Source organism: Rhamphochromis longiceps, linkage group LG8 (assembly GCF_057381845.1).
Source record: "Rhamphochromis longiceps isolate RC_006_pf linkage group LG8, R_longiceps_female_GT1.1, whole genome shotgun sequence".
Lineage (NCBI taxonomy): Eukaryota > Metazoa > Chordata > Actinopteri > Cichliformes > Cichlidae > Rhamphochromis > Rhamphochromis longiceps.
In genome coordinates, this window is record NC_140564.1 from 23,368,328 (window position 1) to 23,387,102 (window position 18,775).

An 18,775-nucleotide genomic window follows, 5' to 3' on the forward strand; every position below is an offset into this window, starting at 1 on the left:
ACACACAAGTACTGTACAATAGTTAGATTTATTTTCTGAATTTCATTCATTCTTCTAGAATTATTTATCTTTCCTTTATTAGGAATGTGTTACCAACCAAAGTATTCTATATCAATCATTTTGTATTTTATTAACTCACAAAGGCATTTTTGAATCTCCACAACACAAAATGACCATAATCTAAACACTAAAAAACTTATCAACGTTCAGACAATGCTGGATACTTTGAGGTGTTGTGCTTTAGGGTGACATAACAGCCAACATGTACCCAGTTAACACAATAACATAGGCTGGAACCTATCCCAGCTTTGATGGAGTGAGAGGCAGGCTGCGAGTCCAGTGCAGAGCTAATACAAACAGACGATTATTCACACTCATGCATTTGACCAATTTAGAATCCACAATTAACGCCAGTAAAACCAAGGAGCTGGTGGTAGACTTCCGCAGGCACAAGCATTCTCCACTGCAACCACTGAACATCCAGGGTATGGACATTGAGGCTGTGGACAGCTACAGGTACCTTGGTGTTCATCTGAACAATAGACTGGACTGGACTCATAACTCAGACGCCCTCTACAGAAAAGGGCAGAGCAGGTTGTACCTGCTGCGGAGACTCAGGTCGTTTGGGGTGGAGGGCCCACTCCTGAAGACCTTCTATGACTCTGTGGTGGCTTCTGCTATCTTTTATGGTGTGGTCTGCTGGGGCGGCAGCATCTCTGCTGGGGACAGGAAGAGACTGAACAGGGTGATCCGAAGGGCCAGCTCTGTTCTAGGATGCCAGTGGAGGTGGTGAGTGACAGGAGAATGGCGGCTAAGCTGTCATCCCTGTTGGACAACGTCTCCCACCCCATGCAGCAGACTGTGACAGCACTGAGCAGCTCCTTCAGTGGGAGACTGCGGCACCCACGGTGTGGGACGGAGAGATTTCGCAGGTCTTTCCTCCCCACTGCTGTCAGACTCCACAACAAAGACTTTAACTGAACAAACACACACATCCACACATGTGCAATAACACTAAGTGCAATAATCTTTTCTGGCATCGTTGTATTTTTACTCAGTTGTATATAGCATTCGTATTCTATTTTTATCTTATTGTATATTTTTATTCTATTTTATTCTACTGTATGTAGTATTTTATTTTATTTTATTCTATTCTGTACAGCTGTGTACTGTATTTATTCTTATTGTATTCTAATTTTTGCGTCATAACTTTTGCACTGTCCACTTCCTGCTGTGACAAAACAAATTTCCCACGTGTGGGACTAATAAAGGTTATCTTATCTTATCTTATCTTATCTTAACCCAACATCTATGTCTTTGGACTGTGCGATTAAAGCCAGAAAGACCCTACACAGGCACAGGGACAACATGCAAAACCCACAAAGGACTGACTGGCAGATAATTTCATTTTACGTGTAACTTAACCATTTCAGGGCCTGAAGTCTATCCCGGTTGTTAGTAGTACTTATCTTTCCGGTTGTCAGCAGTTTACAAAGGCTTCATTGAATTTTTTTTATTTAACAAATACACAAAAAACACTATTTCTGCCAACCATATCTTTGATGTGCATTTTTACACAGATGACACAACTTCATATACAGCTAGCTTGTTCTGTAAATGGCTTATATTTTCTTTTGGAAACTATATCCGTTTTCTACTAAACTACTATCTATTGAACTGAATGGAACTCTATTGAATTAAACAAACATAGAGGTCATGTGTGGCAATCCAGAATCTTTTTGGTGTGTGATTGAGCTGTGTTTTCACTCCACAATAATTCCTTTATAGCACAGGCATTTGTTATGCCCTGTCTAAGGGGGACAAAACAAAACACCAAAGCCATCCATCTTCCCCAAGTCACACAAAAACCTAAGAACAACTTGATGTAAGGCCACACCAACAAATAAACAAATCTATCTGCAAATCCAAGCCGAGCTAACCAAACCAAACCAACATACCCTGTTTGTTTTCTATGTGTGAGCACTTTTAACATAGCATTCACACTTAGGCGCAAACTCAGGAACCTTGTGGTTTAAGATGACCTGCTCTACCCCCTTAACCACAGCCACCTCTTTAAAAAAAAAACAACCCACCAGCAACGTTCTCACACTTTGACATTTGCAAAAAGATCTGAGCCTGAGATAAGTTATGGATAGACCTTTTAGGTCAAAGCTTGCCCAGTAAAGTGGCAAGCTTTGAATTCTATACACCTCAACTAAGTTACACTGATTCATACAATTTGTTAAAAAAAATAAAATAAAAATAAAATCACATTCATACTTTGTAACAGAGAAACACATTCAGATATATGCTTTGTAAGTAAGTAAACAATATTCTTGTTCTTGTGACTCGATTTGTCTACCTCAAAAAGAAATTTTACATTTACATACATAACTGTCAATTGTGTTTTAATTTGAAACCACTGAGGATTTTATGACTTCACTACTACCCCACATTTTGCAAAGCAACCCTGTGTGGGATGGGATCCTCTGGTGGCCAGCTTGTGGCCCGAGGGCCCCATGTTGGACACTTTTGATTTCCAATACAAAGCTAGTATACTACTGTGGCTGTCTGCATGTTAACTTTGATCCATGCTATGTCTCCTATCCAAAAATGACGGTGACGCTGAAGTTAAGTAGTTGGAGCAGAGGAAGGGGGGAAAGCGATAACGAGAGGTAGCAATTTTTTTCCACATGTCTGTCCAAATGCACAGTGGCTGCTCGATCGGGCCGTAACTAGCTCCCCTCATTTTTATGTTTATTTTTGCTACTTTTCTTTCTCTGTCGTTGCATGCTGTCGACTAATTTCTTCATCATCATCATCATCTGAAGGGGCAGGAAGCTGAATCCCGTCTCCAGCAGTTAGCAGCAGCTTCCCTGGCTCCACGGCGACGGCACAACCGGCAGCAGATTTAAAAAATGTCCGAGGAAGGACCGAACATGTTGACAGGGAGGAAGACGGCGTTAAGGTAACAACCCGAAAGTATTTGTGTTAACATATGCGACGTACGGTGTAGCTAGCAGCTAGCTGTTAATCGATGCTAATGTCTCTGTTGCCGTGGTGAACTGAGAGCGGGAGGTGCACAGTGATGGCACTGGGGCGGCTTAACCTTTGAACGTTACATCAGCTGGATGTGTACGCTGTAGTTAGCGTTTATGCTCGGTTAAAACAGCACGGAGCACAGCTAACGGGAAAAGGCTGGGTTCGTCATCACATGACTGGAAAACAAGAATTTCCGCTACATTTACCCAGCTTGGAAGTGCCCCTTTAAAAAATAAAGCACACACATGCATAAAAAATGTCGTGTGTGGGCAATCTGCAGAGTATCGTGTTTTTAAATGAAAGGTACTGGGGACAAACTTTAACGTTAGCCAAGAAGTTGAGAGGACGCTATTTAATGCTGTATTTTCACACAAAAAAAATGGCAGGAGCTACAAATGCAAAAGATTTTTAAATGCAACTTTCATTGAGTAATATGAAACATGTAAAGGGAACGGATACGTTTGTATGTTTTTTATCATTTTCTTGTTTATATTTTTTATATCAGTATAGGCTCAACATATTGCAGCGCACACAGCTGATCTGTTTTGTTGACATTAAAAGAACACGGTGTGAAGTGAAGCGTGCTACGTTCATGGAAACTTAGGAAAACTTAAATGTCAGCATAAATATCTGAGGCACGTGGGCCGAGCCAGTGCTTTTACACCCATTTAAACACACAGACATGCAGAGGTTGTTACATGCCTTTAAATGGTCACACTGAAGGATGCATCATCTCTATGATTGGCCCAGGGGCAAATATCTTTTTCTCGGCCCATATTTTCTCACATATTATCTCTGTCATTCACGCACAGAGCAATAATCAATATTAACAATAACATCATTCTAGCGGTTGTGTCAGAGGTTGTGTTTGTGCTGTGAACTCACACCATCTTTTTTAAGCGGGACTACCGGATGTGGTAGACCCGAGGGCTCAAAAGCACTGCAAACAAAGAAAATACGAGCAAACAGAAGAATGCAGCAAAAACACAGCAAAAGTAGAATTAAAAAAACAATACAAGAGGAATAAAATACAAGGAAAGTAAGGTAAAACACAATGGAAGTAGATTGAAACACAACGGAAGTAGAATAAACCATCACGGACGTAAAATAAAACACCACAGAAATAGAATAAAATACAACCGAAGTAGAATAAAACAGAATAGGTGCAGAAAAAAACAAAACAAAGCACACAAAGCACAATAAATTGGGAAAAACAGCACAGAGGAAAAAGAATAATGTGTGTTCTAATCACACGATTCATAAAGTGCTGAAGATGCATGTTTCCTTCAAGTTATCGTCTCCCCTAAATTACATGCATTGTGTTTTGTGAGCCTTTTTTAATTTGCTGATGTTTTCTTAGTTTGCAGTGCATTTGACCTCTCAGTGCAACCATAACCACAAGCCCAAACATATTTAACTTTGATTAACTTGGAACAAGAAGAGAGAAGCCCATTAACCACAAGTCCTCACAGACTCACTGGATGGGTCATTTATAGAATTCCTCATTCAACAGTTATTTCACTGCTTCTACATACATCTCACACATGAGTCATATTTTTAACATAGAAATGGTAACAAGGATTCAGTTGTTTACAAAACCACAAACTACTCATCCATCAGAACTTCATCTTTCAGGCCGTGCGCTCAGCAAATCCATAGATAACACTGCTCAGACCCTGAATCTTAGCAGTTAACGCTGTCTGACTACTCTATAAGACACTCACCGAAAAAACAAACTGTTGCATAGTTGATGCCAAAAAGTTTGCAGGTATTTGGCAAATGACAGAAAAAAAAGTCATCATTCAGCTCTTTGGAAGGAAACTGGAATGTGAATGAAATGGTGCAACGGTTTAGGACCTAACCACAGTAATATTAATCGGGGACAACATCCTCATTTCGATTTTTTTTGTTTTTTCTTTAAATATTCAACACTGAAAAAATTAGAACAAATTAGAAAAAATTAGAACAAACAGCTTATAGTGCAGGAAGTACAGTCATACAACCAGAAGGGAAGTGTATGAGGTGTGTTCCTACACAAATTATCTTCAGTAAGGTGCCTATTTTCATCCTGTGCTTAAAAACAGGCAGTATGCAAGACATACACAGGCTATTTTATTATTTTAATTATTTTATTTTATTTATTTTTCTATACCTATTAATAGCTTATCTAACAGTTGTGGACACACTCACAGAGATATATCAGGAGCAACCCGGGGTCTTAATATATACATTTATGGTGTAGCTGTAGAATTGATCCACAAACCTTCTGATAGTTAGACAACCTACTCGACTTCCTGAGACAAAGGCTTAAGTAGAATTCTGCACAAGGATAGACTATTTGGAACTAAAATTATAAGCATTGTTGAATCTAAAGGATCAATATACCTGTGATATATGTGTGATGGAAAATAATTAATTTATTCTTATTTTATTCCATTTGTGGACAGGTTACAAGTGAAAAAGTAAAGAGTTTCCTTCGCTAACTATTCTTTAATATTTCAGATTTTTAGAAAAACGAGTGTTCATTTTTAAAAAAAATTATAATCATTAAAACATAACTGAAATTTATACATATTTATATACAATGCATGTGGCCGTGCTCTGTTTGTAATAGAGGTCCACCGTTTTTGCTGAGTTCCCATTGCCTGTGAATGCATCATCCAAGGCCTTTCAACATTGGAGAGTCAGCAGCCAATCATATGGCTAAAAGACGCTAAGGCCCGCCTATTTCTTTCACCAACAGTCAGGGTTGGCCAAAGTGCAGCTCCAGTTCCTGTAGTCAAAGAACACGCTGCTTTGAACCAAAGAAGGAAGCTGTTGACCTTTCAGTAATAATCAGTTTAGGCTGCAGGTGTTTCTGACATGCCAACTCCAAGGTGAGAGCCACATGATTATTATCCTCCTCTGTTTACACCGTAAGCATTTCTGCTCTTATGACTTTATTGTTTAAAGCATGAGCTAACATCACTGCCAGACTTTCAGTGGGTTGATTGAAAGCATTGAGCTCACCTATTGTTGAGATGGATAAAGGCATGTTGAGCTTGAAAGGCCAAGTATTTCTCCCTGTGCTCTGAGCTGTTACCTAACTTTCAGAAAGCATACTCTGTCCTCGGGAGTATACTTTGACCGCTATGATATCTTATTACCTCATACTTTTAGGTAAATGGGTAATCTGTAGCTGTAGTCTAAGAAAACCTTATTTTAAAGCGTTTGCATGACACATAGGTATCAAAGGCATAATAATCATCTGCAGGAGTCATAAACAGTTCATTCATTAATTACTCTGCTATAAGCTTAAAAGTTTTCAGTCGCTTATGTTTCTGTAGCTTGAATTTTCCCATAAAGAGATGCTCTTTATGGGTCCTTCCAGTGTAATTGACCAAATCACAAACAGATGATTTTCTGTATCACAACAGACTGTTTGTTCCCCCTGTTCATGCAGAGCATGTTAGTGGGAGTCTCCATAACACAATATGCTTTTGTCTCCCCCACAGTGAAAACATGCTCTTTGGGATGGGAAATCCCTTGCTCGACATTTCAGCTGTTGTGGACAAAGATTTCCTTGACAAGTAAGTCTAAATGCTTCATCTGTTTCCCCTTAAATCATCCTGCATGCTCAGAACACACTTAATGTTTGTTTGCTTGCCCTTTCCTGAAAGGTTTGGACTGAAGCCGAATGACCAGATCCTCGCAGAAGACAGACACAAAGCCTTGTGAGTTAAAACTTCGCTCGTAACCCACGCTACAGTCGCTTGTGTAATGCAAACAGTTAAAAACATGTGAAACCAAATAAGGGATACACTAGCCATTCATACACACTACTACCATCTTGACACTGTAAGCTGTGCTCAAAATAGCTAACTCATACATTGGCCCCGGGTAGCTGGCAGCCTCAGAACTTTACACGCCCACATTTTTCCAGCTCTGAACCCATGCCAGGCTATAAATAACCTCTAAATTTACAATTGCCTTGTGGCAAATGTAAGTTAGTAAGGGTTTTTCTGAGTTGTGAGTTTCTTGTAAACACGCCTCCGTCACATTGCAAGCAGTAACACTATATCCTTCCTCAAAGACACTGTGGCATGCCCCCGCTTGCAGCCCGTCACTCTGTAGAAACAAAGAACTAGGCTTTAATCACTGACTGACCTTACACCACCCTTTTCCTTCTGTTTGATAAGGTACAGATGGTTCCTTTGCAGGGAATTTGTTGTGTGAATTTTTTTTGAAGATGTTAAATATGTGCACCATCTGTAAATAAGAACATGGTGTGAGAGAGGGAGGTGTTGGGGTTCCCTTTGAAGTTTGAAGGATTAAACAGTTTTCACACTGAGAGGTAAATCACATGTTCCACATTTAGCATATGTAAACATTTGTTATGGGTTTGCCTATTAGTGTGTGAGTGAACTGAGATGTTTAATAATTACCCAAGCAGCAATAGAAAAAAATCACAGGTTTTCTGAGTTTTTATGACTTTACTTTGCCTGCCAAGTCTGAAATGTAATCAAAAAAGCCATTCACTGGGACAGAATAACCTCTTCTGTGAATCCAGCTCTCTTTTATTTTTAAAGCATGATGGATATTTTCTGACGGCAACATTTCATTTTGTCCTAAATTGGCAATTTGTGTCTCTGCAACCAAATGTAACCCAATGCCTGCTGCCTTTCAGTTCGCTCTAGCAATAAAAGTGCAACAGATGACTTTTTAAGGCCTTTCGTTTAACCAGTAGCAGGTCACCTGAGCTGAAGTGCTCCTTTAGACAATTTTATTACATCACACTGGTCAACGTTCACACCTTAAACCTGCTCAGTCAACAGTTATCTGCTGGCCATTACTACTGGAGCACTTCAGTGTTTAAGGTGCCCTGTTGAGTTTTTTAAAAAAGTCTTTATGAAAACAGAATCGGCATTTTCATTGTGTAAAACGGTCTGTTTTAAGTACGATAAGCCAGATAGTGGCACTAACAAATGAGGAGAGGCCAGTGGGAATCCTTGGACATGTACAGTTAATTGTTACTAGCATTACTTTAACAATTTGACAATAAAATGGCTTAAAGATGTCAAATTCTGAACAGTTGGCACTTTTGCAAAGACAAAGAAAAATGATTTTGTTGTCCATTAAGACGTTTTAATGTCTTGAGTAAACTTTGTATTGGATTCAGTGTGACGGAGCAGTGGAAAATTTGACTCATGTCAAAATAACCCCCATATTTATTTGTATTGGGAGCTCCAGTGGAGCAGTGGTCCTGGCTTTGGGGTTTCTGCACTGCAGATGTTACATCGGCTAACATACTGTGATGCTGTGATTGTGCTTCCCAAACCCTATCCATAGACATTTAGCCAGTTTAAAACCATAATGTTTAAATTTTCAAAAGACCAGCTTAAACCAAAAATTGGTGACTGCTACCGTTGACTGTGCAGAACTACTGAGCCACCCCTCATTTCTTTATATTTTGCTTCCAAGGAGCCAGACTTTCTTGTAATGTTTCTAGGATAAGTGACTATAAGCTGCTGTTTCCAATGAGTCCAATTCAGTTCAGTTTTTGTACCCTTTCTTGTTGTTTGTTCAGCCATTTAACACTGACATACAACTCAATCAAGTATATATATAAAAGGCATCTAACTCAAGGGCTGAACCACTGTAGAGTCTGCACATAACAGACAACTTGGCAACGAACCAATTTTAAATTTAGTATCTTTAGCCACTTTGTTACTGCAACCAGTCATAAAAAAAAACATAATTTGTTCCCATTTTTTTTTAGTTGAATAACACACATTCACAGGCATAAAATTTTATTTTTGGAACAGCAAGTTGATTCCCAAAGAAAATTTGGCATATGGTGAGGAAACTGGACAAGTGGAGGACAAAAGAAGTTGCAGACCTACAAAACTTTCCACAACAGGTGATCAGTATCTGAAAGTCCTTAGAAAATAGGAAACATCCAGGAAAGAGCTGACACAGAACTTGAGAGTTGCATTTGGCTCTTCAGTTGATCCATCAACTGGTAGCTGAAGAACAGCGATGGTCTTGAAGGTTAAATGACTGATGAACTGGACTGAAAATCTTTCCAACCACACTGCAAGTGTAGTAAAAGCATATGTGGATAGAAAAACATAAAGTGGAACACTATCAGTCGTGGATTGGCCTCCCCAGACCTGGACCTCAACATTAATGAAGCAGCGTGGGATCATCTTGACAGAGAAAAACAGCAAGTATCCAACGAAATGTCTGGAGAAATATTCCTGAAGATTACTTAAAGAAATGACAGTAAAGCCTTAAATATCAAGTTTGAAGCACGTTTGAATTGTAGGGTGGCCCGAGACTTTTTGTACAGTACTGTAGAATAATAATGCAAATGGATACATAGCCTATCCGTACCAGGCTGCATTAGTCCATAAACTTTACTACACCACTGCAAACCACCTACTGTGTAGCTGTTACATGCTGTAGTAAATCTGTGAAGGCATTATAAAACTATGAAGCACCATAACGATGCAGTTAGAGTTTAAAGACAGATCAGTACATCTGATCATCTGTACTTTACAATGGGCTACCTTGTCGGGTCTTGTTACTTGACAAAAGGACACATGTGACCTTGGGCAGGAGCAGCGGCACAAAGCAGCATCATCAGCAGTGTTGTTCTCCTTCAGCACAAAGGCAGCGGTGTTATCTTTAGCCCCACAGACACTGTTCTCTACACATTCTGCACAAGGTCAGGGCAGGATTAACATGCAGCTTTGCTGGTTAATTCCCAGCACAATGCATTTCAATGCACGTCCCCTCAATGCTATAGACACCAGCGTGCCTGTCATCATGTCAGTCAATGCATATCTGAGTAAGCATGCAGTATTTTTATCATTCTGAACGTTAACTTTCGACGCTGCAGCATGTGCCACAGTGTACCTATTAATGCTGCTTTGCTTGAGGTTTGGTTTGGTTGCTAAGAAGTCACGTGCAAAGTCATTGGCTTACGGAAGAAGAAGAAGAAGTCCGCTGAAGTGTTGTGACAAATAACTTCATTACTAAAAAGGACTTACAAGTCCAGTCAACTAACACCATTGTTGCGCTACCGAATCTACAGAGTGTAACACGATTCATTTTTTCCTCCCATCACCCTGGTGGGAGCGAGATCATTGGATGCAGTGCGCTGTGGCCATGCCTGAATTCAATTATCTAGTCACAGCAGAGCCCATATAATCCTGTTGTTGCTGAGAAATTGCCTGCTGGACAGTAGAAACTATCTACATCCATGTTAGTACTGGCTGGGGACTTATTTTTGGTGTAACAAGATTCAGCCGCGTATTCTTAGTGATTCAGTAATGGATTAGGCACCAAAATTCACTGACTTTTGCTGTTTTCTTTTGTTTTCTGTCGCAGTAAATTAAACACGTTTTTGTTCTTAGACTGTTATTTTGAAAATTGCAAGACCTCAACTCCATCTAGCACTTAACCTTCTGACATTTTAAGATATTTAATGTTTTTTGCAACAAAATTTTGATCAACTTAACTGAAAAAATAATCGAGAGATGCAGGAATTTGAATGAAAACAATCATTATTTGCTGCTCTGATTTGGGTGGGGGGTGGCGGGGAAATCTGCCATACAGAAAAACAACCCAAACTTCCTGCTACATTCCATTTAACCACAAGCCCCGGTTCACTGCTGGGCGTGACCTTTCTGTTGTTTCATAATGCTTCTTTTCTTTTCACCTTTGCCAACTGCTGCATCCTTTCTTTCTCCTTTGTAATGCATCAAAGCCCTCAAACTATAATATACCTGTAGTTAATTTTTACATGATGCAATCTTAAGCAGTGCTATTATCTTGTATGAGTGACAGCATCAGTCTCTCCTCCTCAAAAAGCAGCTGCGAGTTCTGCCGGTACCTGTATATTATTCCTGGTTTCACAGTGTGGTGGTTAGTCTGTCAGGCTGGAGTAAATGCAAAATACTGTACTGTTTGTTCACATTATATTTTCTTATATATTATAAATATAAAATATATATTTTTATATTTTTTTGTGGTTAGTGAGCTGCAGTTGAGAGGGTCTGCTTTCAGCAGATGCTGGTTTTTCAGGCGAAGCCTCTGGTTGTTTTGAAATCGAGGTATGAGAGGAAACCAACTAACCAAAGAGCTGCGTGAGACTTCCTCTCTGCCTGCTTAGACATGTTAAATTCAGAGTTTCAGTGGGTAACTGTCGTAACTGTAGTTCCCTCTGACTTTTTGCAGCTGTTGCTGCCATCGTGTGGATTCAAATATGAGTTTGATTCCTGCAGGATTTTTAAAGGCTCTTTGTCATGTGCCAAGATTTGGGGTACGTTTGACTTTGTGTTGTGACCAGATGAACCCAAAGATTACTAAATTCAAAATAAAGTTGTGTTCTTTACTTAGGTCATGTCTAATTTTTCTTTGTAGTGTTTGCTTTTTTAAAATATTTGATTCTGATCATTTGCAGTATTCGTCTCATTAGCACGTGGCGAATATTTATATTTTAACCTTGTCACTTATTTCTTGGCAGCAAAATTCTTTTTAATATGTTATTACTTTGCAGAATATGGGGCATGCACCCTATATGACCAGCAGGGGGCAACAGTAACCTGCTGTTTCTACCCCCCTAAAAAAGAAGTCTCCATAGGAAACAACATGTCAACATAATGAAAACACGCCTCTTTCTGCAGGAGATTATAATGTGGGACATGCAGCATTTCATAATATAATATCTACCCAAACCCTCTTGGGAGTGTTAAGTGAATCATATTAGCGCTAATAATTATTAGTGTATCAAATGAGCGTGTCATTTTTTACTGTGAGAGTATTGTCACCTCAGAGGGGTGGTGGCGGCGGCGGTGGGGGGAATCAGCTGGCTCCTGAATATTAGTGCTGTTCAAACATTTGTTTTATGACTCCCTCTGTCCAATGATAATTAATTGTTTACTTTCTCATCTCTGGATGATGGCGTGACTCTTTTCAGTAGTTGTTTGCTCACAGCAATTAAGTTCATCAGTGCTCATCCTATCCTCTCCCCCAGCCCCCCCCCACCACCACCTACCCCGTCTCCCTCCTTTTCTCTGTTTCTCTGTGCTAAATGCAGATTAGCAGCATCACAATCGCATCCAGAATGAGAGTAAACTCCTCATTATGCCGTGTGACCCTCTGCTGCATGAATAATTCAGGGATGCAGTGTTAGTGGCTGGCTGTTATTAGCATTCCGGATGGCGAAGGATAGGGGAGGGTGGGGGGGAGGAGGAGGGTGGGAGGCTCATATCACTGACAGGGCTGACTCAGGGGGATCAGCGCTGGATTGAGACACACATCACACACACATCATCACACGACACAGGAGATCAGTGGAGGTGCCTCTCCACTAACACACCCTGCTGTCTGTGTACATCTTACACACCCCTGCTGCTGCCATGCAGCTCAATCTGCTTACTGGGGGAAAAAACAACAAAGGCCTCTCTCGCTGAGTACATGCTAAACACTTTGGCTCCCGGGTTCGTGTGTGTGATAGATTCTGCTCTGTAAACACACTTGACTCTTCTCCTCTCTTTCTATTTTTTATGTTTTTAATATATAATGAAGTGAATCGTGAGTGCTAGATAACCCCCCCCTCCCTTCCCCTGTGGAGCTATCCTTGTGGTGTCATAAGGACAGACACTCCTGCTTGTTGTGTGTTTGTGTGTTTGTGTCTGCTCACATGCATGTGTGCAGGAGCTGCATGTGCTTGCCATGGTGCCACTTCACTGGATGTACTCATGCTTGACTGAGTGTGTAGACACATTACACACCCCCCACCCACCAATCCTTTTATTTCCCAGCTCCCTTGTCTGGTAACGCTGAGTGCTGTACTACAGTACTTAAACTCACCTCTGCTGGCAGCTACCGGGTCAGCATGTCCGGCTCCCCCCCGCTGCCGAGGACAAAGGTCACGGGCCTGCATCCATCAGCCGACCTCTGAGCCAAAGCAAGAGAGCAGAGATTAATGGCACTCAACCGGTAATTGAGACATCAGAAACACGTTCAGCGACCAGGCGCGCTGCTCTTGATGTTTTATTGATAACCGTGAATCTGGCAATTTGGGACGCTTGCGTGAATCTGACGTGCTCGCCAGAGCCGTACTCAGCTGTAAGAAATGCGAATGTAGACCTTGTGAATTATAAAAGAGGAAAACTTTTCAAATACTGGAAAGAAAGGGGGGAAAAAAACAGCGCAGGGTCTCCTTGTTCCCGTGTTGGTGCTTTCTGTGTGATGAAATTTGTCAGCGTGCTGTGCAGCCGCTTGATTTCTCTGCATTTAAAAGCATACATGCTGCATTATGAGAGATGGCTGATGCAATCACAATTAAGGCTTGTCCTCGTTGGAGCTTTGAATTCCTCTCTTCCACTCTCTCTCTCGCTTGTTGATGGCCACTGCCAGCAGGTGGTGCCAGAAGGAAACATCACAAGTCAAAGGGGGCGTAACAAACACAATCTACATCTCTGTGCATGTGGGCGCTGCTACCCCCTCCTCACCTCGTCTCCCTCCAACTCCCCGCTTTTAAAGAGCGTTTTATAATTAAAATGTGGGCGTCTCAGCCAGTACATACAGCATGTTCAGTTCAGAAAAGCATGCTCAGGGCTATTTTTAGTCATCTTTGATCCCCCAGCAGCCACACAGGAAAAAGCCACTGATGGCAGCAGCCCTTTTTTTTTTTTTTTTTTTTTTTTTTTTTTTTTTTTTTAACATGAAGGCTAGTTAGTGCACTATCTGTGCCGATCATTTCTCTACACCTAGCCTGTGCGGGGGTAGAGATGGGAGGCCTGACTGGTGAGCAGCAGCAGCACTCCCCGTGTATTTAAAGTTCACACTGGGCCATATGGTCCCCGCAGTAGGGGGTGTTGGTGGAATTATTCACACGGAGCGCTCTGAATCACTGAGATCCTGGTATCAACCTCCAAGATAAGGGGAATGTCTCAAAGGCTTTGTGCTCCGGCTTCAAATCTCAATCCTCAAGAGAGCACCAGAAGCCCCATCCTTGCTTACACACTCCCTCTTCCCACTCCTCTCTCCCTCAGTGTGTCCCTCTCTCTCTCTCTCCCTTTCATTTCCTCACACACACTCTCACACTCCCTTTCCCACATCCACGCAGTACAGTGTGACAAACAACGCCACCCTCTGCAGCGCGAAGCCAAAAACCTGTGACATTTTAGAGGAAATAATATGAACTCATACTCCATGACCAGATTTTGCCCCCACCGCCTAATCCTTGAGTGCAGCCTAATTAAGTACAAACAGCAGTCCTCAGCTAATGCCAACAAATGGGCTGCTGCTGCTGCTGAAGCTGGATTGGCCCATTATTAAAGGGACGCACAGTTGTCGTTTCTGCATTCTAATGCAATTACTCACCCATTATGACCATGTAATTGTGCAGTCATTAATTGTGTATCCAGTCTGTGATGCAAAAAGTGTCACTGCAGAGAAGATGTGGCACTACTTTTTCTTTCTTTCTTTTGCACCGAGGTACTCGAGGAAGGTTTTCTTAGCTAAAAAGGGATTTGCCCCAGTGGATTGAGATACCCGAGCGATGCCGATACTTTAATGCTTTTGTACAAATCAACATTCATCCCTTACTGTAGTCTATTAGAAGATGTCAGAGGACGGGAACAAGGCCTCTGTGGCTGTTTGAATCATGACTCATTTGTGTTCAGTACTTTTATATGCCTCATTCTTCGCCATCTATTCCCTGCCCTAATGTTCCTCTGATAAGAATGTCCTATTCATTCTGCGTTCCTCACCGGTTGCTACACAGAGAGGGAGTGAGAGAGAGAGACTCTACAGGCATTGAATGAAAAGCACATCTATTTCTGAGAGGGAGCGCGAGCATGGTAGAAGATAATTATTGATTTGAAATAAGAAAAGATAAGGCTCAACCTTGAGCAGCCCAGCGATAGCACACAGAACAGAATAATTAATGGGCCTGTCTTGTGTCGGGACAAGCTTTCACACTGAGACGAGCGTATTGATTTTAAACAGATAAACTGCGTAACCCTTTGTGAAGGGTTTGACAAACAATTTAATTGGGGGGGAAAAACAACAATATTCCTCACCCTTTCCATCTCCCTTTCATCATGTCCCCGAGCTGTTTTTCCTCCGCCTGACCTATGGAAACAATTACTGTGCATCAGGCCTCGTACTGCCTCCAGACTACCAAGGAAGGCTGGTGTGGGATGCACACACACTGATTGGGGAATCTAATCAATGGTGGAACCTGTCTCCACTCCAGATGCCCGTGTTGAAACTGGGATTACCAAAGCCTTTTAGCTGCATTGGCCCCTCTCTGTTTCTGTCAGATAGAGAGAAGATGGATCTGCCTGTTTAAATATACCTGCCTGCTATACTTGAAGCAGAGATAATTTACTGTTCCTGTACAACCCTCCTCCTGCCTAATCCCCAAGGAGAGCCAGCAAAGAAGCCCCAGTCCGCTCACTTCTTCCTTTGCCCTCCCCTGATTAGCGATAGAGGCCGTTTGATCATGTTTCCCTGCCTGTCCTTGTGATTTGTAAGCTGTTTAAACGTGAACGAGGCAATTAAACGAGGACGAACGGCGTGTAGGAGAGAAGGTGCCGCGGTGATCATTAGCGATGAATTACCCCGGTGTGCACTCAAACACTCGGGAGGACTTTCAGGCGGACCACTCCCGAGAATCCAGATCCAATCTAGCCATTGATTAACAGAGACTTGTTCTTCCTGTGAAATCACTCGACGGGGATTTTAGGGCACTCATCCGGTCTTATCGAGATAGGCTAACATCAAAGGCGAATGAAGAGGGATTGGGTAAATGGGCTCGCCTTGCCCTCTGTGTAAGAGACTTAGAGGAGCAAATCTTGAATTATTGCCTCATGTAAATAATCTACTTGGCTTGTTTTTTGGGGAGGTGAGAGAGGAGCTCATGAGTCACTCGGGTTAGAGAACTCTCAAAGTACTTTGGAAGCTCTCATATTTCCCTTGATGGGAAACAACAGTGGGGGCTCCATCCTCAGGAATGTAAACAACACAATGTTCCCGACTTGTGTGATCTGCCTCAACAGTTTGAACGCGTTAAGCCGGAGAGATCTGGAGGTATTAGTTGTCGAGGGGGGACTCTAGGACTCCGATACCCTCTGAATACAAATATTGTATTCAGCGGCTTAATTCTTCTAATTTGAATATGATTTCATTTAAGCTGAATAAATAAATGCTGCTATTAGTCTCAAATTGGAAGGTATGAAATTGAAAAACTGTGGCTTTTAGTTAAGAGTGGCGTTTAACCAAAGTGCCACCGGCAGCCTCTTGTAAAACATGTTATATAACACATGCTGACCATACATTAGTGGAATACATGGCATAGCTGGGATTGCTCTTACGCCGAGCGACACCAGTAGGTTTTAAAAGCTGAGGTTACTGGCTGAGGACATTTTGTTCAAAACAATTTCTTTTTTCTTTTTTTTCTCCCTCTGCTCCCTCCCATCACTGAGTGAGCTTAGACTGCAGTAGATGGAAAGGGATTTTCTCTCTCTAAATGGCCAAGGGGGCCGTTTACGGTGTCACTACTATGGGATCACATGATGTTTGAGGGTGTAAAGGTCTCGAGGCAGCTGCTCCTTTTCGGATGGGATTTTCGAGGCGTCCAAGAGCAGGGCCCCATGCTGTCTGCACTGAAAGGTGGAGCAAATACTTCTAGCAAGGGGGGGGGGGGGGAAGCACTGAAATCCTCAGAAGCTGTGTGTCTATTTGAAATGGGTTCTGGAGTCCCTCGGCTGCCTTCATGTTATAAACACCCACAGTGCTCAAATTCTTCTTTTGTCAAGGAGTCATAACAGGTGTCTCAGGAAGGATTTTTTTTCCACCCGGTTAGCATATTTTCCACTTGCATGGAAAGTTTTTTTTTTCTTTATTAGGAACATTCTGCCCTGGGTGGACCTCTCGCCTTGAGACATGATATGTAGACTTTCTTTGAAGCAGTTAAGGTTACTTTCACACCCGCTCAAAATTCGGCCATGCCTAGTTAAACCAGGTTGTGCTGAAGTATTGAACACCTCTGGCTGGCACATGTTGGTAAGCCATGACGCACTTTGCATACAGATCAGTGCTGTCTGTGGCAAGTATACACAGTAGACATGACATATTTTTATGATCAGGGCTACAATTTAAAACGTACAACTGTTGACCAACCCCATAAAATGCACTGGATCTCTGTAGCGCAGAGTACCAGTGCCCCCTTGGGATTATAACTAAGCATTTTATTATGAATTTAAAGCAGTAACGCACATATAATTCAATGTGACTGATTTAGAAAAAGGCCAAGGTGCATCTTCACCTTAGTTAGGCCAGTTGCCATAGCATGGCGGATATGTTTGTATATCCAGCCCCCCCCCCCCCCCCCAAAATCTCTAGGAGGCTAATGGCGCAAACAATGTGCAGAACGCAACATTATTCATGTTCTCAGCTTCCAAGATAAAGGGCTCTATCTCGCAGCGTAGCCTGGCTTTGCATCATGTTACGCCTGAGCATCGCAGCTATTGATGTTTGAAATGGCAGTATGATGGGGAAAATACAAAAATGATAGAACTGCCTTCAGTATTACCCTGGGGTGTTCCTTTGGTTTATGTTTGAAAACACAGCAATTGTTTACTCCGTATTCCCCGATGTAATGTCTGCTTTCTCGACTCATTTCTGTTTAGTCTGTTACAGTCATTTCTAAACTTTGCTGTGCGGTTCAAAAACATCAAACCTTTAATCAGATGCGGTCTCTCGCTAAACGACTTATCTGGGTATCGGGTTTTTATACATGGGAAAATAATAAAACGTAATTTTCTAATTGCTCTGAAAGCATCACCTATGAAATATGTGCAGTCGCCTATTTTTGCCAAGTTGAAGATGAATATCTGCTTTTATTTTGTGCATCTCTTTGAGGAAGCAGTTCAAGTTCCTTAGAAATAACTTTTGCTCACTGCTCATCTTGTTATAATACTGTAAGGCTAAATACAACCATGTGTGAACAATGTTTCTCTCTTTTGCTTTTATCAAGCTGACGTTTTAGACTCCCAACTGCAGCAACATTTGTGGTAAAGTATCCCATTTAACAAAATCCAGCTTTGATTTTTTTCTCCCCCCCTCTTTTCCCTGTAAGCAGTTTATATAAACAACTTGCACCTGGAATGTCACGGTTAAAGAATGGCGTAAATGTATCCCACTTTTAGTCTGTTGTGTTTCTGGGTTTACGTGCTCCAAAACACAACTTCTTTACTGCTCGAAAAGGGAAGAAAAATGTTGCGACTTAACTAGGGGATTGGAAAATATATCCTTACAGGATAAGCTGAGTAAGTTAACAAAAAGTCTAGCACAAATATTTGGAATACTGAGTCAAAAGTAACAAATGCAGTATTTAAAATGGCGATCTAAAAAGCGATCCTGTGAACTTTACTTGTGTTTTCTGTTTAAATGATCAAGATAATTCTGTTAGGAAGGGTTAGGAGTGTTACAGAACCACAAGACACTTTACAGGACTCTCTGTTTGTAGGTCTTGCTTATAACAAGCATCAGTAGAGACTTTCCAGCAGCAGCCACATGATAGTGCTCACCTTCAAAACCCACAGGCAGCTGCTTGTTATGTGCACATGTAACTTTGTGTTTTGATTAACTTCCAAACTTTGGTTTTAGTTTGGAATTTGCCGCAAAGTGTGCACGTCCTGTTGTAAATTTGTCACCGACCAGCATTACT

The 18,775-nt window shown here is 41.5% G+C and overlaps 1 protein-coding gene across 4 annotated transcripts in view; it reads left to right on the plus strand.

Moving 5' to 3' along the window:
- Positions 1 to 2,463: 2,463 nt before the first annotated feature.
- The window catches only part of adkb (adenosine kinase b), a 134,827-nt gene continuing 118,515 nt past the window's right edge, over positions 2,464 to 18,775 (plus strand). The window contains exons 1-4 of one of the 4 annotated variants that reach the window (XM_085416568.1): positions 2,464 to 2,675; positions 2,832 to 2,968; positions 6,537 to 6,611; positions 6,702 to 6,755. In XM_085416568.1, coding sequence (XP_085272694.1) covers positions 2,919 to 2,968; positions 6,537 to 6,611; positions 6,702 to 6,755 — 179 coding nt within the window. In that variant the 5' untranslated portion in view covers positions 2,464 to 2,675; positions 2,832 to 2,918. Of the gene's footprint in view, positions 2,676 to 2,707; positions 2,969 to 5,794; positions 5,919 to 6,536; positions 6,612 to 6,701; positions 6,756 to 18,775 lie in introns of those variants that run through there. The other 3 variants (XM_085416565.1, XM_085416566.1, XM_085416567.1) reach the window with 3 other exon arrangements.